This window comes from Stylophora pistillata, chromosome 4 (genome assembly GCF_964205215.1).
Source record: "Stylophora pistillata chromosome 4, jaStyPist1.2, whole genome shotgun sequence".
NCBI lineage: Eukaryota > Metazoa > Cnidaria > Anthozoa > Scleractinia > Pocilloporidae > Stylophora > Stylophora pistillata.
The window spans coordinates 41,893,255-41,918,451 of record NC_142522.1 but is presented as its reverse complement, the minus strand read 5'-3'; the positions used below and the strand labels follow the sequence as shown (position 1 = coordinate 41,918,451).

Genomic DNA, 25,197 nt, shown 5'->3' with positions numbered 1-25,197 from the left:
TCAAAAACACCTGCGCCTCTTCAGCCATAGATGCTCTTGGATATATCCTTCCTGACGGATCATTACAGTTGTGCAACTATATCTTCGCCAAACTTTCAATACTGTATTTAAAGCGACTTTTTCAAGACCGCGTGAGAGATGGCGCATGGAATGAAAAATTAATACCTCATATTTCAATCAGAGACACCTTGTAGTGAACATAGAAACGTGGTAAAGTTTTTTTTTTTTTTTGCTCGGACTTGCTTCTTTATCCTAGAAAATTAATGAAAACTGAAACGAGGTGTCGTGGCCATAAAATGGCGGAAATCAGTGTCCCGAGTAGAGGCAAATGATCTTTTTCATGAAAATCCTCAATATTTCAAAATTCAAATGTCATATTTCGTAGCAAACTTTCAATTATCATTTTCACCATGCGGTATAACTCAGAATCGGTTCAGGTTAAGCTCATGGTAAGGGGAAATAATGTTGTTTTCGAGGATGTAAAAACTAGTTTGGGGCTTTTCATTTCCGCACGGAAAACCAGGCTGAACTTTGTAAAGAATAGCAACATCGGCATTTACGTCACGACATAATCAAATTAGGCCCGGCACCATGTGATGAAACATGGTGAGCTCCGGAATTCCAAGCACATTTTAGCAGTTAACACCGTGTTCGATCAGAAAATCAATGCAATAAGCTAGCCATGCATAGCTAATGACGACAGATTGATTTTTATCCCTGCTTTCGTTTCAAACTTTCATCATTTCCCAGGGCAAAATTGTTTACAACATCATATTCCGTAAGCTAGTGGAGGGCGTCTGTTTTTCTTGGCAAATTTGAACATATTTAAGTCTTAAGAAAGTTCTACGGCAAAACTGAGCTTCATTGTGAACTTGAAAGACGACAATTTAATCATTTATACCGGTAGGTCAAATGTTCTTTGCCGAAGACGTTGAAAACGGGAAGCATTCTGATATTGCTGTAGATGAAACACACTCAAGCGTTTGTCACGCAAGGCTGAAATCATTTCAATCTTGTTCCCATTTTGTAATTTTACGGCCACGAATATCCGTGAATAACGCTTTAACAAACTTGTCAATGTGATAATCTTTCTCACTAATAAGTCGTCACATGCAGAATTGAATGTAATTGAGTGATATCACACACTTAGAAGAGCCAGTAAGCAGAACACAAAACAGCAAACAACTATAGCAAAGCAAAAGAAAGAGAGGAAAATTATGACGAGAAAAGAAAAGATTATGGAAAGCATCAAAAGTCAGAATAAAGACGAAAAAAAAAAGCAAAGTACACAATGATGGAAATAGGAGAAGAATACCAAAGTGAACAAGAACTGAGGATGAGTGTGTAATGGACGGTGTGCAATTTGAAATCACTAATACAAACAAAGAATTATCATAGCCATTTTACGGCTATAACCAGAAAGAAATGGCAATTAAGCCCTGTAGTTGTGCTGATTATGTGCTGGTTAAGCAAAATGTAAAGGTAAGCGAAATTTCATTAATGCATAATAACCACCTAGTCAATCAGTACAGGTCAATTAAAATGATTTCAAGAGAGAGGGAAAAGTCTGGTTACAGCTCTTTCAGCTACTGCAGCTTTTCGCTTGGATAACTTTAACTTTCCTTCTTTCATTTGAAAATCGCAGTTAGTAATGAGGTGGGCTTGGGGTAAGCTAACAATTGAGGCTAAGCAACTTGGAACTTTGTATCTTTTATCTTGGTAAAAGCATCGATTGAAGCAAAACAAGTTAATTTATCGAAGCCGGGTTCATTAACTCTTTTGAAATTCAAGTTTTGTTTCTGAGACCGTTCGAGGATTTCAAAATAATTAGGCAGAATAGTATTTGTTTTGCAACTTTGACATTACCTGAAAGCAGACCTGCTTAAAGCCATATTGAGGTAATATTGTTCTTTTCTTTCCAACTCTGACTATAATTTCTAACATATAGTGGTGGGTAGTTTAGTCGACGCTTGAAACTTCTTTATGCTGAAAGTTTTCTTTCGCTTAAAGATTTAAATAAAAACCCAGTTTTTTAGAAAGGACCAGAAAAAGCTTCATCCTATATCAGTAGTCTTCAAATACAGCTCAAGTTTTACAATCGATTCTTAGGATACCATAACATACATAACACAGCCTTTTACTCCCCATGCTGAAAAAACTTTAAACCTATTTACCTGCAGGAAATATGCAGATTCCCTGAGAGATGTGAGTTCTTACATTTGGATCAATAATGTAGATTTCAGTAATGTGATATGAACGATATTTTAACGAATATTTCGAAATCAAAGTGGATCTTAAATTATATGTGCATGTGTAGAAATAGATGTTAGAACAATATAGGTTCACTGCAGGTATTTCAAAGCATATCTCGAAAATCATACACTATGAAGGTAGTGGATAATTCATTTGTTAATTTTCAGTGGATACATATATTTTTGTTTTGTTTGAACAGATGAGTAAGTCACCTTCAATCCAATCGTCGACATGCAATCCTTTGGCCCCTTTAGTTTTGGTGCTCTGGCTCTTGGCGTCTGTGTTCTGTTGTCCACAAAATTTTCATCCAGGAAGTTGTCAATGCAAAACTTTTGGCCCCCATCGAGTCAGTATTAAGTGCAGAGGAATTACGCACGTACCGAGTGACCTTCCACCCAACACGAGAACACTGTGAGTGCCTTCATGCAACTACGTTTTTGTCTAAGATTGTATCATGGAACTGAAAAAGACAATCGAAAACCTCCTCTCTAATCAATCATTTTGTACTACATCCTTCCCTTATCAATTTTTTCCTCTTCAGGGATTTGTCAAGTAATCAACTGAGCTCGATCCAAGAATATACCTTCAGAAATCTGACAATACTCAAGAAAATGTAAGTGAATGAAAGAAGCTCGCCCCTGTATCAATGTTTAATAATCGTTACATAAACGCGCGTTACTTTATATATGGAATAATAGCGACTTTACGATCCAGACATCGTGAGTTTTGTCAGCAGCGTCGCCACAAGTCGTCTGTTGTTTGAAGAACCAACGAGGCTCCGGGGTAGTATCGAGTAAGCTTTAATCAATCCCGTATCCCTACCCTGTTTCTTTGCTTTTGTTGAAGCGATAACATTTTTTTTTTGGACAACAAATCAAGTGTCAACTGCAATCTTCATTTGATTAAACTTCAAAGATACGTAGCATTAAACAGAACTACATTGTTCTTCATGGCTTTTAAATTGCGTTTTTTTATTGAGATGACAATGCCTAGTTTTTAATTTTCCTATTTACTTATTTTCTTTACTTCCAAGTACCAGCCTTTTTTTATAGTTAATTCCCTTATTATTTGAAATCACAAATTGAGAGAGCTATTCTTATTTTCTTTTTACTTATAGCAATCTCTCTGGGAATAAGTTGAAGACCTTTCCTCAGAGCACCTTCCATCTTCCAAACCTAACAGAGATGTACGTATAAATTGGATTTGTAATTAAACATATAAATGCCAATAATGTAACGTAATGTGTATCTTATCTTGTGAAATTAAACAAGCCAGGAAGATCCAGACAGCCTTCGCGCTTTCTTTCGTTTATTCGATTTAGCCCCCATTCTCTGAGACAAAATGTTTTCTTCTTAGAGATTTGTCATGGAACATGTTGAAGTTTATTCCTGAGAAAGCGTTCCAGAATCTGACGAGTTTAACACACTTGTAAGTAGACCACATATAACGAAGGGTAATTATACCTCTACAAGGGAATACGAACCTCTAGATTTCCAATAATTTTTAGTGATTTTCGATCGAAACCAGCCTTGATTTATAAAAGTGACTTAAACTTTAAATTCTAAAAAAACAGTGAGGTTGATTGTAAATTGTTGTCCAATTTCTGAGGCATAGCATATTTTTGTATCACACATCAAACAGTAACATAGAAAGCAATCATTTGCATAGCTGAGGGCGGAGTTAATGTTGTAATGTTTCGATGAAGGGCGTACTTTAATGCTTGAAAACTGAAAAACTGAGGACATCACTCACAAGAAGCTTTTTCGTCGTTTGTTCACAACTTGAGCTGAGGTTTTATTCAGAGTGATCATGAGGAATATGATTGAAAATGGGTCAGCTCAGGTTGAAAAATTCTGAAAAAGCATCAGAAAAAAATCTCTTTCAAGAATTTCAAAGTACTCAATGGAGCCTGGTCAAAATCCCTCTGACGTTTTGTAAAGAGGTGCCGTGAGCCAATGGAAGTGGTGCAATAAAAATCCACTATTTACCCTTATTTATCGTCAAAAAGGGACGGGAATGTTGCGCATTAGACCGATATCCATTAAGTTTAAAATTACAAGGGTATCCTCGAAATCAACTGCAATTAATTGATAAAAGATATCAGTTTGAGTATCGCTATGTTTTACACGCCTTTAGGAGGTTCCTAAGGATGAGAGAAGCCCTCGAGATAATTTGAAGTGGGTGTGTGTGTGCGGGGGGGGGGGGGGGGGTAGCTCTCATCCATACTGCAAATTGTGGGCGGAGATGATCCATGGACCCTGACACTTTGAGAAAAAAAAGTAATGGTGGCATATTGTTCTAGACGTGGCATATTGTTCTAGACGTGGCGTATTGTTCTAGACGATCCGCCTTATGGAAATACACAGTAAACTTAAATGGTTTCATCTTTTTAGCTTAGGGAAGGGAAGGGCGTTTGGATGTATGGATCATCCAAAAAATGTATCATTGTTATAGAACTCCATCTCCCCCTGACCCATCCGCCACCTCCATGTCACCCGACTCATCATGCTTAGGAGAATATCAGCCAGTAATTCGCTCAGAATTCTGTTTTGACTTATGGACTTAGCGTTGCATAGCTTTTTGACTCATAGACGTAACAATGCATTGCTTTCTCGTCAGAGACCTTCAATACAACCTTTTGGAGCATATTCCTCAGAGCGCATTCCAGAATTTGAAGAAGCTAAAAAGAATGTGGGTATAGTGTCTTTACTTTAAGACAGAAATCATGGACAATAATAGCCAGAATATTATAATCTAGAAAACGAATAGAGGAAAATAAGAAATGTGACAAATCTATTCAGGGTACATCATGTAAATTGGTTTCTAATGTGCATAAGGCTTCTTAACATGAATTTTTGGTAAAGTGTCAATATAGCGCCCCTCCCTTCCTCTCTCCTTTTTAATGGCAGACTGAGCTAAACCATGACGTATTTCACGGAATGCTAAAATCCTTCCTAATTGCGAAAGGGACAAAAAGCTATGACGATACCATATTTTGTAAACATGAGCTCACACCTCAGCAGCATGCATCCAATGAGCGAAGATTACAAGAAATACGAGCCATCAGAACATGGGCATTACTCTGATTAAGTCGGAATAAACTAATTACCTACGTGTAGTTTGATAAAGCTTATTTAGCACTTTTAATTACCAGGTCTCTAGGAGGCAACAGTATTTCGCTGAGTGCATTCAAAGTCTTCTCAAACAAACTAAAAAGCGTTATATACTTGTAAGTATATCCTTTGAAACTGAATTCAAGCTTGCCTTGCTCATTTTAGTTATCGTTAACGTTCTTGATAACGTTGTTGTTTTCTTCAAAAGAATTTAAAAAAAGGAGGAGGGTAACTGACGAAAGATGGATGCACTGTTTTCACCCGAGATAACAAAGGATCGTGCTATGAGAATAAAAATCGCTTTATCCAAACTGCACATGATGCTTAATAACAATTCTATTTCACCGCTTGATGAGGAACAGCAGTATGCAGTCAGAACGTCACTATCTTAGCTAAAACAAACATAGATATCTATTCACTAAGAGTGACTTTCTATTATCTCTTCAGAGATCTCAGTGGGAATCCGTTAGGACCTAGCTTAACTGCGGACACTTTTTCTGGTTTTAGTGAAATTATAGAAATGTAAGTCAATAAATAGAGATTATTCCAAGGAAAGTGCGCAGGACCAATTTTTATTTACGAGTTGCGATTTGTTTTTCTTTTAATTCATTGGAAGTAATAAGTGAATAGAAAATCGTTCAAGCTTTTTCAATTTTATTTCATGCACCCTCTACTTTTTTTCCCACTGGCTGGCACATTTCATAGATTGGAAACAAATGACTGTCGAAATAATAAAGGGTGAAAGTTTCTAAAGAAACTGTGGTGCTGCATCGATGGGGGTAACAAGTTAAATTTGGTTATATCACCTAAATTGAATAAAATCATTCGCTCTGACGAAGGGATAACGCTCGAAGAGTCAGCTTTTCAACTCGTTACGGTGGCCACTTCACAATTTCAACTTAGTTGACATAACCAAATCAGACTGTCAAAATACATCGCCCGTCTTACTATAGTAGCTCACAGTGCAATTAACAAATGGCAAATGGTACGCTATTGAGTTATGAATCACATGGAAGGCTGCTAAGCGCAAAAGAAGCGTAGGATTCGCGCGAGGCGATTGCTCACGTCAACTTGTCCGACCCTGCACTCGTCAACTTTTACTCAGTGTGGTTTTCTATGGGATTGCATGAGCGGGCCCGGATGATGATAATATTTTTGTCTCCTCTTTAATGATTTGTGCGATATCTATTTACGTCTGCATACTCGTATGATGTCTTACAGGTACACTTTTTTCTTTTATTATTTTCTATTCTGTAAGATTCTTAAACGATTGTGGTCTCAAACACATTGAAGGAGGAACCTTCGAAGCCATGAAAAATCTCAGTGAACTGTAAGTTAGATTCTTTGTAACACAAAATGTATACCTTTTAGTTTTTCCTTTATTGCAATCCTTATTTTAAACAAATTAAAATTGATCTTTTACAATTAACTCAAAGCTACAATTCAATTCAGGAAACACTTTTTTTTAGCCTTGGGTATTTGACAGTAACCGTTATCATTTTTCAGTCATCTGGCGACTAACTCCCTGTCACACTTACAAAGAGCCACCTTCGAAGGACCGTCTGATGAGCTTAAAGTTCTGTAAGTTACTGATGATACTTTGATTTTTTTGAGGATAAGTAAAAAGCCTTCAAACAAGCCGATTATTTCACTGGGTGAAAAATAGGATTTTACATAAGATAAATGTAGTATGAATATGGTTTAAATATGAAATTTGTCACATTTTTCCATATTTGATTGAGAGACAAATATGGTATTTGTCCTGAGGATAAATACCATATATGATTGAGAGACAAATATGGTATTTGTCCTGAGGATAAATAGGATAGTGATGCATTCGCTCTAGTGACAAACATGTACTAATATGATGCAAGACAAATGTCTCATTTGTGCCGTTCAAGTGAAGTTAAATATGTTTAAAGACAACATTTGAACGGTCAAAAATGGAGCAAATGTCGTCTTTAATTATTTTAACTACCAGGGGTATTCGGGCGTTTCAGATTTTGCGGTACACTTCCTTTTACAAAATTATGCTCTCCCCAAACTATATTTTCTGTGACCTTGACTTGAAAAACTAACATATTTTGATAAGATTGACGCTAATGGTTAAAATCTCAGCTTATACCCGTAAAACTTTGATATACATTTACACGAAATGCCAGTTAATCTAAACTAAATACAATGTATGAACATATACACGTATATAGTAGTCAAAAAGAAATTCAACACATGAAAGTAGATTGACAACTGTTTTATTTACAATTAAACTTAAAATTCTTGCACATCTTTTTGCAATTATAATGCTATTGAAATAACAAAAGTATCACTCGTTAGCTCCAAGATCTCATTAAAAAGTGTTGTCAACAACAATTTAATTTAAGTAAAGGAAAGGTTGACCAAAAATTAAGAGGCTCCAAAAAATTATAGACATTTACAAATTATTGATTCAAAGTTACATTAAACCTTGATTTATTTACACTGATGCCAAATACCCTTTTTTCTACCTTAATTTGCAAGTCATGACTTCTCTGTTTCAAGATAACTTAAAAAGTTGACTGATCAAGAGAACCAAGTAAATGAAAAACAGCAATCTTTAGCCAAATTCACACTAAGAAAACATGAAAACTGCAAGGAATTTTTTACACGGGCTTCAAATAGACTTCAGGCTAGTATATCAGGCTTTACTTTTGGGTAGTATTTGCTAATTTGAAAGAACGATAGAGCAAGCTCCACAGTTAAATTTCTACAGTATATACGGCAATATACTGAGAACAAACCAACTGGATGAGTTCTTTGCATCATAAATCAAGTTTGTGCACGTACTGCCCTAACCATATTTTGTGACGTCATGCAAAAGGGTGTTGTACTCTTGTTGGTAGTTGATTTAAACAAACCACTACAAGCAATATCTAGCCTCATTTCCACTTCCCAGTTCAGCATGTGATAAAACTTTGCAGTGATAAGAACAAACAATTTTAAAGTAGTTTTCAATTGATTATTAAGCAAATCCGGAAATGCTTTGATTTTGCTTCACTACGTAAACTCTGATTGGTTTAAAAAACTCACACCATGTATGAGGACTGTCGGAGGGTTATTCGATGTACGAGACTATAGTTTCTGCAAGAAATACCATTGAACCGCTAAATAAGTAACTATAGCTAACTACAAGGAAGGTTGTTGGTGCTGAACATACACCCAAAAATAATAGTTAGACTTGAACTGAGCACTGTACTTAAAAAACACCATGGGACTTCACTTGACATCTGGAAGTGAAATAACTTATTCTCAGTTTTTCAACAAAGCAAAAAGCAAAGTCCGTATGCAAGCCAAGTGACCCATTAAGAGCCAGCACTTACAAACTTTTCGTCTGGTTTCTATAGCATAAAGTGACTAGGGATAATGCTACACCCCCCATCCCCCACATGGGATCCTATGCTATCCTATGCAAACCGCCTCCCGGTTAGCTCAAAAGATAGAGCGCTGGACTGTTGTGCGGGAGGTCGAGGGTTCGAGCTCCGTCCGGACCAACACTCAGGGTCTTAAAATAATCGAGAAGAATTTGCTACCTTTCTATAACATCAAGAAATGGTTAGATATTGTAGTCTTCTGTGATAGGGACGAATAAATGGAGTTCCCGTCTCCTGCAGGGTTGGGGTAGGAGACGTTAATTTCCCACACATGAGATCACTGTGTGATGGATGTCCTCCCCTGGGGTGGGATGGGTGGGATGGGTGGGAGGGTGTACTAGCACGTATGGTTCGTATGTTTCTTTCTAGTCCTACCCCACTGCAAAAAATTAATGCAGTGAAAATGGAGTAAATTAGAATTAGTAAATTATGCTAATCCATCGTAGCATATGTTACCCCACAACATTTAGTTGGGTTTCTCCAGCATGTAGCTGTTACCCAGTAATGTAATTGTCTGATGTATGTTGTCAGTATACAGTTGCTTAAAATATGCTTGACATTTCTGTTTAGGATAAGTACGCCATCATTCACTTACAGTGTGACCAATTTGATTCTTCTTAGCATTTTTACACTTTCATCCTGTTCATTTGCCACTTGGGGCAGTCCCTCATTCCTCACGCGTGCGCGTGTTAACAACCCCTTTGATTTTTCCCTGAGGGTTTTAAGAGCCACCGACCGTAAATATCGAGAATCCGCCGACCGTTGCAAAATTTCGTAGTTCATTCATCAAAAAAAAAAAAAAAAAACTTTGAGGGAATAAACTAAAAAGATAAAGCTCTAAGAGCGTGTCCACGAGAAAACCAGGCAGATCCGGGCAGAACCGGGCAGAACCAGGCAGAACCGGGCGGAACCGGACAGAACCGGGGAGAATCGGGTAGAACCGGGTAGAACCGGGCAGAACTGGGCAGGGACGATAAACCTCAAATCACCGATTTGGCTCAAACTTGGCATAAATGCTAAGTATCGTCAGTTAACAAAAGTGTGAAAATAATAGTTCAAAGTATTTGATTCTCTGGGAGATATAGGTTCCCCTGCGAAGACCTCCATTTCCTGCATTTTTTTGTATAATCAATTAGCTTACTTTGCATTGCTGCTGTGAAAAACTGAAAATCCATCTGCGAATTCAATCAACTGGGCTGTATTTTATATCAGACTTCTAGGAAACTGAATTTTTTTAACTTTTTCATTTCATTTCTTCCCTTACCTCTCGCTTAAGTATAGACGACTTTTTCTGGTTTAACAAAGTCTGAAAATAAGGGTATTTCAAGACCCAATATCTCCGACGAGCAACCACTTCTGATCATTATTCCTATATGGTCAGTGAAAGCCATCACTAGACTTCTAAAATCAGTGTCAAAATTTTTGGGAATTTCATTTCAAAGTTGGTGCTGACGTGAAATTTACATATACCTCCCGCTTTCTAGTCCATATCATCAAAAATCCGTACACCTCGTCTTTGTTTTATGAACTTAAAATAACTTGAAATTTACAAGAAATTTCCCAGAGAATATCGTTAATACTTGAACGAGGAGAAAACATTTGAATAGCGTAAGTTGAGCCATTTTTGAGAACTTTTTTCCGCAGCCATATTTGGATTATTCTCGAGGAAACGCAGCAGTTGACGATGAACATTAAGGGCGCATGTAGTCGAACTTTCTGACAAAATAAATCCAGGAGAAATCTTGATAGTACATAAAAGTCTCTGTGGTGCCTCAGTTGCAACTTTTGGCTTGACATCATTTGTTAGAGAAGTAGCCATTCTGTCAGCAATTTTAATGTACCAGATTCGATTTGCTTCGTTGCCTTGTTGAAAATTTAACCGCACACGGAGCTCTCGGAAAGATCCACCTAAATAGTTGGTCTTTTACGGTGGGATACTTATCGGCTTACATGATATGTGTTGGTGGCAAAAAGATTATTTGATGCCTCAAACGCTAATGTTACTCAATAGGACAATCCGCCATATTTTATCAGATCGCGCCTGCAATATTGTTCAACGCTCATCTTTGACATTCATTTTGTATGTTGTGTTTCTAGTCTACAAAGTTTAAAATGTAACAAAGATTTACAGCTACCAAAGTATTTGATTTGTTATTTGTTAAGCTTAAGATCGATAGTTGCTGGTTCACCGAAAAACAAATAAGCTGGTGATATATTGGTCTCCTAGCAGCACAGGGAAAAAAAAAGAAAATGGTTAAAAAAACTGACACGTATATAGAAATCGCTTATATATTTTATCCGAGGTTTTATGCATATATTTGATATATAATCTCTTGCAGTGTACTGTCATATCATATCTGGCCTCGGAGTGCCTAAGATATTCTGGAGGCCTCTTTGCCCCGGACACATTGTAATTGATTATATGACATACACGCTCAACCGCTGAATAATATTGCCGGCTTGGTAAAGGATGGAGTTGATCTCGTAGACGGAGGAACAAGGGGAACTAGTGATCCCTTTGCAGCCTTCCAACATTGTATGAGTTTGGAAATCAGCAGTGTCTATTTTCAGTAAAGGACAAGGATGCATCAATGTCAAAGTTATCCAATTCAGTGAAAAATGATAATGGGATCAGTTTGAAAGAAGACGTCTATCAGACTTTAATGCCACAGTGCTAGTCACACTACCACCGACTTTCTGTGGTCGAATATCCTACCCAAGACATAAGTTTACTTCCCACCTTTGCGGTTACCCTTATGAAAAAAGTCATACGCGTGCTACTTTCATTAAATCCTTGCAAACTATACTTCAGAAGAAAGCGTAATAAATGAAAACTACGATAAAAATATAATTGAGGTGAGTTTTCCTTTTAGGCTATCTGGACGGAGGCGACGCTGGCTTCATCAAAGAAGCCAATGAAAGAGCTCGTAGTTTGTTTGTCTTTTTTTTCTTTATAATTTCCATGCTTCCGAGAACAGTTAAAGAAAACTCTTATCTAAAGGGTTTTTGCTCAGGCAAAATGAACGACAGAGGCTGCGTGAGAATGCAGTTTGAAAGCGATTTTTAAAACCTCTGAGACCTAGACTAAGCGGGCCTTGGGTTTTCCCTATCAGTTGATAGTTTGATTGTCAGCTCTTGGCCCTCTTGACACTGCTTTGTTCAGATAATCAGACCTAATATTTTGAATATTATAAAGATATCGATGAAAATCTTTAAACACATTCTAAGAGCACAGAGTGTACCTAGCTAAAGTATCTGCAGTTTTGAATTGGGACATAACTCAGTATAATCACTCAATGGAAGTAAATTTTGAACGTTATCGTTTTCACGAGTTTTACTTATTTTCCGCAGGCGCCTGGATAAAAATCAAATTAGAACAATAGAGGATGGAACGTTCAAGCGCTTCACAAAAATACCAGAATTGTAAGTACGAAACGACATTCTCATTATGAAATTAACTCTCGCAAATAAATTGTGGTTATTTAAACAGGAGTCGAGGTTTAATTTCGAAAACCATATGACTAGCTAAAACGTAGTTGCTGCATGGTTAAGACAAGTGCCTTTGCACCCAATTTGAATTACTCTGGCTGAGATAGATCTCATTCCGTAAATTTAAATTTGGTTTTCCGGCGTTGACTTGATCTCGAAGTGTATGCCATCGCACTAAAGACTAAGTGGACTGCTAAGAGAGATGCTACTCGAGGTCATTGTTTCGAATTTCTGATGAAGAAACTTTTACCATCTTTTACTAGTATGTTATTTCGATTTTCATTTTAGACACTTAGATGACAATAGGCTGGAATCTGTGCCCAAGTTACCTGGACTTAAAACACCGGGAGCTATGTAAGTTTGAATTCTTCTCGGTTATAGTGCTGCACTAAACACTGGAGTGTCATCTGGATTTACCTAATTCATTCAACTCTAGATCTGCAGCAGCCTTTTTCTGTTCGAAGAAAAATCTCATGAGAATAGAGAAAAAGGTCATTTTGCATACAGTTAAACCGATGTTTCAACTGTTTGCAAAATGAGTTATGGCTGTGCACATACATTAAATAGACAACTTTCAAACAAGCTGTTGAAAATACTTTTATTGCGTTCTAGGATGTTCTCAAGAAATCAAATCGAAACACTCCATAAGGATGACTTCGGGAACTTAACTTTGCTCCTTGCTCTGTAAGCTCAACAAATCTCGCAATCATGAAACTCATACACATGTATTTGTTTTCCTAAGTTTATTACATAGTTAATGTATTTTAGACGCCTGTGCTTAGACGAAACTTTCAATGCACTCAGTCCCTTTGATATTATATTCATATCCCTAAGGAGTTCCACAGTTTCGATTTGTTTTTAACTGATGTTAGAAAATATCTGAAAATTTTACACTTTACGCAATGAAATGTTTGTCTATGCTGTTACTAACCTATCAATTAAAAAACTATTTTTTTAAATGAATGCTCGAAACTCCCTGTCTGAGAAAGTGTTCCAGGGGCCAAGAGTGGTGGTCAACTGATTTTGCTGAAACTTGGCACAAAAGTTGAGTTGTCATAAGATATTTCAAAACCCACTTTGGCTCACTTCTGTGACGGCTTGTTCTGGAGTTTCAGGGGGGTAGGGGCCTCATTTGTGGCTCGTAGTGCACCATATTCCAGTCTTCCAGGTGGCATTTCAAAAGGGCTATAGAAACTCCATTTCTAAATTGTGCTGTCAAACGTATTTGACCATGGAATGTACTAAAGTGGAGCTTTTTTTTTTCATAAATGTAACATGCTTTGTTCCCAAGCAATTAGACAAAGAGGGGCCTAGGGCTACAGTTTGGTCAAATTTGAGGTCAAAATCACTACCCAAAATTGCCATTTTTCAAGAAACCATAATATTCACATGTCTTCCAGCATAACTTTCATACCAAATCCAGTATGTACTTGAGTGACCCATTTATCAAAATCAGTTGAGAAAAACTTGGCTTATTAAGGTTCGTTAGGTTTTTGGCTTAAAGTCTCCATGCACCTTTAAGGCCGAACAAAATGGAATTTTGAGCATAATTCATACTATGAACAGAAAAAAATTCTTGACATAGAGCCTTTATTTTGTATTTGGTGCGTGAAAATGAAACACTAAAGCTAAATCAGTGTCATTATTTAGAAATACCTCGACTCATGGCCTACAAATGCTCTAAGACGGTCTCTGACCAGTGCTACAAACATCGGGTTTAGGAAAATAAAAATATTTTTTCCTTTGAAAACCTAGTAGCAAAATTAACCGATGGAGTTTTAAAGCACTTTCAAAATGCCACCGAAGGGATGAAGCTTTGGTGCTCCATAGGCCACAAATGGGAGCCCCCTTAAACTCAAAAACAAACAGTCAAGGAAGTGAATAAAGGCTGATAGTTTCTAAAGAAACTGTTTGGGGCTGCGTCGGTGGGGGTAACAAAATAATTTGAATATATCAACAAAGTTGAAATGGTAAATTGGCCACCGTTACGATTATAAAAGCTGACGTTTCGAGCATTAGCCCTTCGTCGGAGCGAAGTCAAAGAAGTCAGCCTAAGTGGGTTTTGAAATGTCTTATCACACCCAACTTTTGTGCCAAGTCTCAGCCAAATCGATTGGCCACCACCTTTGGTCCCTGGAGCAATTTCTCGGGCAAGAACATTTAATAGCTTAATCGCGGACTTCTAATGGCCGACGTAGTAATTACGTGGAAATGCTTTGATAAATAAAAATCGTTATCGTCATTATAAGTTACTGTTCGTATTACCACAGATATCGTTATCACTGTTATTACAAATATTTTCCTTATCATCATCACCTACTTTCGTAAGATAAACTTTGAAATTTTCGCTATATCAACTCAGTTGAAATTGTAAATTGGCCACCGTAATGAATAAAAAAGCTGACGTTTCGAGCGTTAGCCCTTCGTCATACGCTCTGACGTAGGGCTAACGCTCGAAACGTCAGCTTTTTTATTCGTTACGGTAGCCAATTTACAATTTTAACTGAGTTGATATCACCAAATTACCTTATTACCCCCTCTGACGCAGCACCACAGTTTCTTTCGAAACTTCAAGTTAACCTTTATTCATTTGAAATTTTCGCTTCAGGTTTTTCTCCTTCAACAAGCTTCAATACATACCAGATGGAGCTTTCAGTGGGTGCAAGAGCTTAATAGTCTTGTAGGTTAAACAGTTATCTACTCTTACAATCAAACAATAACACTAATGATAATGAAATGCTGTGTCCAACATTTCTGATCTAATCTGATCTAGGAGGAACCCTTAATAGTAAGAAATTGCTCGGGTAAGATGAATTAAGCAGGGTTGTTTAAAATAATGCAGCATTATAAACTTGGTGGACAAGTTAAACGAACAGCGGAGAATGCATTCGTATGGAGTGACAGTGATTTGTAAATAAAAAGTACAGTTGGGAGAATTCGAGGTCGCACATGTAAAGATGCCATGAGAACTAATCGCCGTTAGTCAGTAAGATTCCCAACTCAACAAAATTTTTGACTCTCAGTGGTGGGACTGACTACATGCTAAGAAGAAATTCGTTGGGGATGAATGTTTCTTCATTGTTATTATTTTCTTTTCTTGTCTGAAAGGCTTTTAAATTTTAACAACATCACCGACATCAGCCCAAGCACATTTACCGGACTAACAAATTTACGTCTCCTGTAAGTTTTAAGATGATTCATACAAATATTACTTGCGTACAGAGTTTTTCTTGGTCCTAAATCTTACATTGTGTGGTTCATAATCCGTGAATGGAACATTTTTTATTGGACAAATAAATACCATTTACATTAATATTTTATACCATTAATCATTGAAAAATAAGTTCTCAGACACAGTCTCGGGCACACTGGGAGGAAGGTGATTTCTTGTGCTCTCAAAAACGGTGTCCAGAGCAGGAATTTTGAGAAGGGTTCATGAGAGCCCAAACTTTGAACCAGGTAATGTGTCATATAAAGATATTCATTAATCATAAGAATATATTTTTGTACCATAAAGCAAACGGATATTGCTTATTTCACACCTAGTGAGATCTGAACTTGTTCAGCCAGCTAAAAAAAGTATTCTTGGGAGGATTAACTCTATAAATTTGACACTTCTATACTGTCTGCTAACTGGTTGCAACCCAAGAGCCTAAGAGCAATCATTACAGTCTTTGTATTTCTTCTTTTATTCATAACAGAGGATTGATGGCCAACAACCTGAGAGTAATTCCTGATAATGCATTTGCTGATGTTAATACTTTAGAAGTCTTGTGAGTAGCTTACAATTAGAAAGGGTAATTTTAACATTCGTGGTCCATGGCTATAGAAAATATGCTGGGGCTATACCCGCTTAAATTCGGCAACTGTTGAAAAGTGCCATACCTTCAATTTAATAATAATAATAATAATAATAATAATAATAATAATATCATTGAGTCTGACTTAAGCGCTCAACAAATGATAAGTGGGTAGCAATTTACGGCAAAAGATGCTCCATCACTAATACGGACACTGCTCAAAAACACGTAGCTCAATTAAAGTCGATACCTTTAATACGCTGTTTCTTCTCAAACTTTTAACGTCTTTTTTTCTCGTTGTTATCCAATAGTCTAAGGTTATGCCTTCTGTGAGTCTCGATTCTAGATACGCCAGTAGGATCCTTCTAATGGTCGTAGTATAATTCTTATTGCTTTGCCCGATCTTGACCTGGAGTTTTTTTAATTTTAAAAAGAAAGCATTTTGTTAACATCTCTCAGAATGCATCATTCCTAAGAATGCAAAATCAACTTTACTTAACGTGATTCGTTCATAGCCGTTAAGAGTGGCATCATAACGATGGACATGGACTGTAAGATTCAAACGTGCGTGACCTGTCACGTACGTGCGTTACTGTTGATTTAAATTTTAACCCTTATCTTCATGTGACTCGTTTGATTACACTTTCAAGTTCTCGTTTTTCAATGGACAATATATTCAGTGTTACCTTTGTTGCGGCAAGTTCTTATTCTAAATCATCGTGTATTTCACTCGGCCCGTTTACGTCAATAGGAGGACATATCCGTAAGTCTTTCGTCCTTTTTTCGTTTACATTTCCGTTGCTAATTTTCTTAGATCTATTGTAATTTATAACGTAATTTTTCCTTTTAGTCGAACCATCATTACATCAATACATCATTTACATCATCTAAATCATTTACATCACCTTCTGCATGATCAGATGCGTTCAATTTACTCTCTCTGTGAGTGGCGAATAAATTTTCTCTTTTTAAATCAACTCTTTGCTGGAGTCTACATGCTAGGACTCTTTGCTGGAGTCTACATGCTAGGACTCTTTGCTGGAGTCTACATGCTAGGACTCTTTGCTGGAGTCTACATGCTAGGACTCTTTGCTGGAGTCTACATGCTAGGTATCTTTGCTGGAGTCTACATGCTAGGACTCTTTTTTGGAGTCTACATGCTAGGACTCTTTGCTGGAGTCTACATGCTAGGACTCTATGCGGAGTCTACATGCATGGATCGACAGCTTAGTAACTGTCACCCCCATCAACTGATGAACAACAATCTCCAATAGATACGAGTCTTCTATGTATGCAAGGTTGTTTAAAAAGTGCCGGAATATTTACAGAAAAAAGACTAAACAAACAAGAGCGTCAGGAATGCGATTTAATCCGTCGTATGCGTTACTGTTCACAGGTTTCTTCACGGTAACAAAATCAAGCAAATAATTGGTAACCCCTTTAATGGCTTATCTCACCTTCAAACATTGTAAGTTGTCCAATCAACGTTCCATTATTTTAACGTATTTGTTCTGTTACACCGAAAATACATATCGCAAATCCAATTCTTATTTAAATCTAATAAAACTTGAAACGCGGACAGGATAGGACCCCGTCGCCAGACAATTTAGTTAAATATTCATTGACAAAAGTCTAGCCCACAGTTTGTTAGCTATTGCAATGCATTTATGATAGTGAAACAAGCTCTTAATTATCTTGTTGATAATTATTGATAAATGTTAAACTCTTCCTTTTGTTTCAGGACGATTTTTGACAACCCACTGACAATGCTGCCACTTGAAATGTTTCATGATATGACACCAGGCATAAAAATGTAAGGAATGACAAGTTATACACTTATTTGCGGCAATGATTTGTGTGTGTGGGCGTGAGTGTGTGTGTGTGTGTGTGTGTGTGTGTGTGTGTGTGTGTGTGTGTGTGTGTGTGTACGTACGTACGTTTATGTCTTTGGTGTATTTTTCAGTTTTTCATTTCATGAAGTTATTGGTTACTTTTTCAAGAAATATTATTTTTTATGGCTTTCTCAATATGTTTCTTGGGGAACGCCTTCAGTGTCCTACGTCTTAAATTATTTGAGATGAATTTTATAGGCAGGTATCGAGGCTTGTGTTAGAGCAGTTTTAAGTGTAAGTCCTGCAACGTGGTAAAAAAAAAACATTGAACGAGTATTATGGTGGTCATAGACTCGACTTAATCTAATTTAATTTACCAACTTAATTCACTCCATTTTCGCCGCTTTCATTTTTTGTAGTGGGGAAGGACTAGAAAGGAACATACGAACGAATTGAGGATATCTTAGACATTTGACGGCTGACAATGGCTGGCTTATTTGACGGTTGACACTAAAAATATTGCGTTTTTGACAGTTGACGGTTAAAAGTTTGGACTTTTGATGGTTGACGGTTAACCCCATTGAGACCATCTTTGAGGATTGTCAGCCGGTTCGGGCTCTATGGAAGCAAACTTTTTTTTTATGTGAATTCTATATAAATAGGAAATTTGTGCTCCAGCAGTTCCTAAGTTTGTGTCAACCTCTTGAAAAATATCCTCCCTATCTCTGTCTTTGTCGTTGGGTTCATTCGGTTCCCTAAAGTATCCGACCAACATTCATGGCATGAAGATTATTACGGGATGTTGTATGCACTGGAAGAAGGAAATGTGTATTTCCTTGACCAGGGAAATTAATTTTTTGAATTTAAATTGTTACCTTTCTTATGCATTTTGTATGAGTACTGATCCAAAAATGTCGGTTTTTTTTTCAAAAGCATTTGCGTCCCATCTGAATCGTTCTTTACAATTCTGACCAGCAAAGCCGTAGCGAGTGGACAAGTTGTAGCGTCTCTTGAACATTCGGGCTTCACATGTGATTATTGTCATCCTAATAAATGGTGGTTCGAATGTAAGGACTGCTGTAGGAACTGCTCCTTTTGCGTGGCTGGTACCTATAGCAGTGGCACATGCAGAACATGTCCAGCAGGTGATACTTTTTTATCTTTTTTTTTTTAACTCTTCTGTGGATATAATAATTAGTTAAATCAATGGACAAATGATCAAGCGGTATGACGTGATCACCAATTGTTTTACATTAAGACAAAGTCTGGGGGGGGGGGGGGGCAGGCAATGAACATAAACTCCGTCCAGCAAGTTTCGCTATAACCTGTCTAGCGAGAGTCAATATTAAGTACTAGTCTCTGTAAGAACGACACAAGTTAAGAAATAGAAATTTTCAGTTGCTCATTCCACCGCCCAGTTAGCCCAATGGATAGTGCGCTGGAATGTTGCGCGGGAGGTCGAGGGTTCGAGCCCCGGCCGGACCAACACTCAAGGTCTTAAAATATTCGAGTAGGATTAACTACCTTTCTATAACATCAAGAAATGGTTAGATATTCTAGTCTTCTCTGATAGAGACGAATAAATGGAGGTCCCGTCTCCTCCAGGGTTGGGGCAGGAGACGTTAATTTCTCACAGACGAGATTACTGTGAGATGGGTGTCCTTCCCTGGGGTGGGATGGTGGGATGCACAGGCCCCCATTTAAACCAGGTTCAAGCTGAACTGGGTTGGCCTGTTTAAATATCGTAAATACATACATACATACATACATACATACATACATACAAGAAATTGAACTCAGCAGTGTTAATATTAATTTAACTTTCGTTACAAAGTTAAGAAGTTATATTAATTTCTTTAAAACACAAATAATGAGTTGCTCTTGAATCGAAATATAGGTTCGCGTGACAAAATATTTGTAAAACTACAAAATGTATAAATTCCTGTAGAATTAGAAAGGACGTTCGCTCTTGAATCAGTAGACTGTTCATATGAAACATCTTAGAAAGCAGTAATTAGCGATCTCTTCATCCCCAGACTGGAGATAAATTAAGCGGAGTCTCCTGCTTCAAAAGTTGCTTTGTGTAATTTGAGAAGTTCCAGGAAGCGGTAGATATTGCGTTTGACCCCTTATAATCTTAGATGTAGCCAGTATGACCTTCGATATATAGATTTCATCGATTACCTACCAGTCCAAATCTAGTTTAGGGAGGAATTTGCATTCAAAAGGACATTCTCATCATAAAGTTTCTCTTAATTAACTTCAGGTGGCTTTTATCAAGATGAAATGGGTCAAGGAAGATGTAAGAATTGTAGCACGGGTACATATGTTCCAGAATCGCGTCATCCAGGAAAATCTCCCACTGATTGTCTTGCATGTCCATATGGTGAGGATCATACCAAGGTTTACAAATAGGCGATTAGTAATATTGCTGATGAGTATGAAAGATGCGCCGTTACAAAAATTTAAGTAGATAGTACAGTTCTGTCCCTTTACTTCAACAAATTAAAGGCATTGGTTTCTTTAGAGCTTTTGATACCCAAACCTCATCGGGGTTTTCTTCAGGAAATTCATTCCCGCGATCCGTGCATAACGGACAGGCAAATGCACACCAAAGCAGTATTGCGTTTCCTGTGACGAGAAAAGCTAACTTTATCAGGTGTTCCAGCAAGTGCTGGCCACTGACCAATGACCCGGCAGCTTCACCCTTGATCCCTGAGAGTGACAAGTATCTCATTTCTCCTCACAATATCAGCCCTGAATCGTTCATTCATTAAGGGCAGGAGAATAAAGGAAATAGTCGCCAACTGAAGAAACTCTTGATTGTTAAGCAAATTCTCCCGGTCAGCACCTTAGGAAATGCATGGAGAACAGTATGGAGAAAAGGCATATTGATGTTAGCATGTACAGGGTTAAGGCAAAACGTCTGTCTTGAAAGTCACTTTTCACATTTTAATTTATGTTTCCTTTATTCTCCTTGTTTTAATTCTTTCCTAATATTTTTGGGGGAATTATTTTAATTACCTCGACAACGTGTAAATACCTATAGATTTTCGAAAGAAAAGTAGAGTGGACCCTAAGCCCTTTGCCTGCTTGAACTAGTTACACTCAAGTCGAAGATCGGTCTACATGATGCAGAGGATTGCCTTCTTCTGGCTATATTACCAAAAACCTTAATCCTAGTTAATTTGATGCATGGTGCATTTTCTTTCTTCCCAATAGGAACCCAAACTAATCAGACGGCTGGTTACCGTGCTTGCAGATGTCTTCATAATTTCTACCGCTTGGATCGTTTCGGCCCTTGTACGCTCTGTCCAGATCATGGAATGAACTGTAAAAACGACACAGCGATATTGGCCCCGGGTTACTTCTGGAAGTGGAACAACACGGACGTAATGGAGAAATACTCCAGTTTTGTGGCCAACACTCACATCGCCACACCTGAATACGACAAGAAATTTATTACATTCGGAGGACTGTTACCAAAGTCCCTCAAGTGCCCCTATCCAGACTCGTGCAAAGGCGGAATCAACTCATCTTGTAACACAGGATATCGAGGTACTCTCTGTGCAATCTGCTCCTACAACCACTACTTCCGATTTAACAGCTGCTTGCAATGTCCCAATATGTTAATCACAATCATCTCGTGTACGATAATAGTTGTCGTCTTTGTTCTTCTGTTTGCGTTGGTTCTTTGGGGAGACTCAAAACGTACCCAAGACGATCGTACCGTTGCAGACGTTATCATGTCTTGTGCCAAGATCGTGATTGGATTTTATCAAGTGGTCACCGGTATTTATTCGGCATTGGCACGGGTCCAGTGGCCTGTGGTACTTGTCTCCATGGAAAAATACTTGAAGTTTTTTGAGGGAAACATATTACAATTTGCACCGTTAAGCTGCATACATCCACAACTTCGAGTGGACCCATTCATCTAATTTGTTGCAGCCATTGCCATTAACGTTACAGTTGTTTGCTTGATGCTACTGTATATATCCTTAAAGAAACTTTACATCAACAGCATGGATATCTTGATAAGCCAAAAGCTGCAGAAAATCTCAGCCATTAAGAAGTCATGTTATCGGAACATCTTCCTATTTCTTCTGTTGTCTTACCCAATGACAAGTAAGAAAATCATAAACATCCTACCCCTGCCTGGAGTCTGTGTGAATGTGTGCTTTACCTATGACGATCGCGATTGCATATCTCTCCTAAAAGCTGATTATTCCCTACGGTGCTTCACCACTCGACATAACGTGTTCTGGCTTATTGCAGCAGTATTTGCAGTATACCCTGTCATTTTTCCTCTCTTGCTTTTGTTTCCCATTTACAAATACCGCGAGTCTGGCACTAATAAAGAAATTGCTTTTGGTTTTAAAGTGTTCTTTGAAAATTATAAAGAGAAATACTGGTACTGGGAGATAGTTGAGATGTACCGCAAACTGACCCTCGTTTCAGTCGTCCTATTGTTTGGTTCTGAAAGCCATTCTCAAATTGGCTTTGCCGTAATTGCAGCAAGTGCATCAGGAATTTCTTACACTCTTGTTCGACCCATAAAAAGCAAGTTTGAAGATGGACTTCAAACCTTTGTGCTTTGGATAATATTCTTCAACGTTTGCCTCGGTGCAGTTTATTCCCAGCCCACCATCAAGCAGAATCAAAAAGGGAACAATTCCATTTTTGTGAATATCCTGTTCGTGGTTCTGAACAGCGCCGTGTTGTTCGTAGCCCTGGGTAAGGTTTTATTTTTTAAAAGCCCTTAGCTCTTTGTTACTTCGCTCCGTAATCATTTTTTTTTTATTTTCAATGAATAATGGGGTTTTAACCTACCCATCATAGTCCTAAGGTGTGGTAGACGTTATTTTTTTCTCATTTATTGTTATTGTTGTTGTTTTATTTTTATTTGCAGTTTTCCTATTTTTTTTTTTTTTTAACTACTTGTCTATGTTCGCTAGCATAGCAGCGTTAATTCTCGGTCCAGTCACATTCATACAGCCAGACATTTCTATAATCAAATTCGTCTATCATGCAGTATCTTTTTGAACGGATTGGTACATTCAGGAAGCCAAAAAACATGAAAACTATGGAATACTGACTAGGAGATTATCCATCATTATTGATATAATTTTTTTTCCGATATATCTCCATTTTTTTCAGTTAAAGGCCTCGTCCACCTGAAGTCTGCATTGAGAAATATTTCCCTCTGCCAAGTTGAAGGTCAACGGAGTAGACGGAAAAACTTAATGATCGCCCAACCACTGACAGAGGAACGATTCTTAGTTATCAATGACTAAGCACTTCAATTGTTACTGCTATATTGTGATATTTTGTAGTGATAAACGTATTCAATGACTACTTCTTTTTAGTTTTTAATCCTCGAGGGATAGGTTAGCTTTACCCATTAAAACGAGTTCATAAAGTATTATCGCGCTCTTCAGAATGAATCTTTAGACGCATTACCTTCCTTTCCTCCACTGAATAGGAAGCTCCTCTGTCACTGGACTTGTATATTATAGGCAGGAACAGGTCTGAACATTGCTCGATGAGGAACTTCAAGCTACCAGGATGCCGCTTCCGTTGAATTCGAAGAACTATTTCTCTAGTGGAAAAATTGTTATTATGTTATTCTTTTTACAATGGGACATAAAAATGTTCAATAACGTGCTAGGTATACAAGGACCATATATAATGACCATATATAATGGTAGTAAGTCTCGCTATTTTGCGTCTCAGTTCTAATGAGTGCCAGCTCAGATCGTTCAGGAGGTTTGTAACTGTACCGGGTTCGCGCACATAGCAGTTTTTTCACGGATCTGGCGGCTCGCCGCTAAACTCTTTCAATATCTTGACAGTGTTTTTGAGTATATGGATCCCACACACTGCAGACGTATTCTAGACATGGGCGGACGAGGGTGAGATATGCCTGACTTTTAACACTTTCTGGACAGGAATAAAGATAATATCTGATGAAACCAAGGGACCGGTTAGCCTTCCCTATAATATTCTCTATATAAAAGCTCAAATTCAGATTGGAAGACAATTCAATTCCAAAGTAAGAATGGTGAGGTAAAGATTCCAGTGGAACCCCGTTTAATGTGTATTGATGGATGATTGGATTTTTTGATCGATAAACATCGCATTTCGGTGAATTAAAAATTTCCTAAAACTAAGCCATCTGGGGTTTGAAAACGGATCTTTTTACTCACAAGGAAGGTTCTTTTAGTTTTCTAATTAAAATATAACATTTCTGTGCCTCATGTTTGTGAATTTTTTGAGGGAAAAAATCTACTAAGTAACACGAAGAAACAAAAACATCTTAGAATTTGCAATGCGTTTGAATCAGTTGTGATCAACTTTTAAAACTCTACCCACATGCGTAAATTATCGAGTAGAGAAGCCTTGACTGTGCTCTGTTCTGTTAAAAAGCACGCAGGAAGTGGCTTGGGCACAAAATAAGTGTATGGAGAAGCCCTCGACTACGTCTCGTGTTTCTCCCCACCTCTGTTTTGTTTTTAAACACGAACTATACATACTATACGAGTGTTAGTTGTGTTTGATTTTTATTACCATAAGTAAGGTTACGATCTATCTAAGCGTGAAAACCTTTAAAAGGGGTGCAACGACGTGCAACTCGCCTTGTTACCCGATTTTAGCTATAATGAACGCCTAAAATGTCTCAACCTGCTACCACTGGTTTACCGCAGATAATTCAAAGATCTTTCAACTTGTATAAACTGAAGTGCGGGCATTGTAACTCTTCACTTAATTTGTATTTTGAATTTTGTTCAGATGAGAGATTAAGATCACATGCAAGTAATAAACTAAAAATTAATAGATTCAGAACGGAACTCTTTAAGGGAACATTTTTTAATAGGATTCTGTGTCTATGGAACAATCTGCCTGATGCATTGAAGACGGCCAACAGTAGTGTTTCTTCTTTTAAGAGACTATGCACTTTTTTTATAACGATAGGGTTTTCGACCCTGAGCACCCCTGTACCACCTAGGTTAAACCAGCACTTGGTTAGTAAGGTTGTTAGTTAGTTAGTTAGTTAGTTAGTGAGATTACTCAGTTAGGTAGTTAGCAGCTAGCTAGTTACATACCTTGATACCTTTATATATCCGTATATTTTCTTCATAATGGGTTGATTATTACGTATGGCTCGTCAGTTCCCTTCTAGTCTTCCCCACTGCCTTGTTATGTAATCCAATTTGTTATTATTGTATGTTCTTTTGTTTTTTTTTTTCCCATGTAATTGCAGTGAAATGGAATAAATTAAATTAAAACTCAGACTGTCAATTTT

At 37.6% G+C, this 25,197-nt stretch overlaps 1 protein-coding gene and 1 pseudogene across 2 annotated transcripts; both read left to right on the top strand.

The window, feature by feature from the left end:
* Positions 1–2,354: 2,354 nt before the first annotated feature.
* On the top strand, positions 2,355–5,486 carry LOC148733811 (leucine-rich repeat-containing protein 3B-like). Its single transcript, XM_088758035.1, has 6 exons — positions 2,355–2,664; positions 2,795–2,866; positions 3,371–3,439; positions 3,610–3,681; positions 4,873–4,944; positions 5,408–5,486. The coding sequence occupies exons 1-6, from the start codon at positions 2,453–2,455 to the stop codon at positions 5,484–5,486; spliced, it is 576 nt and encodes a 191-aa protein (XP_088614161.1). The 5' UTR covers positions 2,355–2,452.
* Positions 5,487–5,811: 325 nt separating this feature from the next.
* LOC148733810 (uncharacterized) lies at positions 5,812–24,730 on the top strand (annotated as a pseudogene). Its single transcript, XR_016000517.1, has 15 exons — positions 5,812–5,888; positions 6,625–6,696; positions 6,873–6,947; positions 12,125–12,196; positions 12,551–12,616; positions 12,875–12,946; positions 14,871–14,942; positions 15,371–15,442; positions 15,964–16,035; positions 17,459–17,530; positions 17,804–17,875; positions 18,828–19,039; positions 20,161–20,280; positions 21,117–22,628; positions 23,052–24,730. The product of XR_016000517.1 is annotated as an uncharacterized LOC148733810 (transcript).
* Positions 24,731–25,197: the final 467 nt, after the last annotated feature.

Excerpts from the sequence above, each read along its gene's own strand:
- LOC148733811 (XM_088758035.1), top strand. The coding sequence starts at position 2,453 with ATGAGTAAGTCACCTTCAATCCAATCGTCGACATGCAATCCTTTGGCC. Across the intron at positions 3,440-3,609 it reads CTTCCAAACCTAACAGAGAT|AGATTTGTCATGGAACATGT; the intron begins GTACGTATAAAT and ends TTTTCTTCTTAG. Across the intron at positions 3,682-4,872 it reads CTGACGAGTTTAACACACTT|AGACCTTCAATACAACCTTT; the intron begins GTAAGTAGACCA and ends CTTTCTCGTCAG.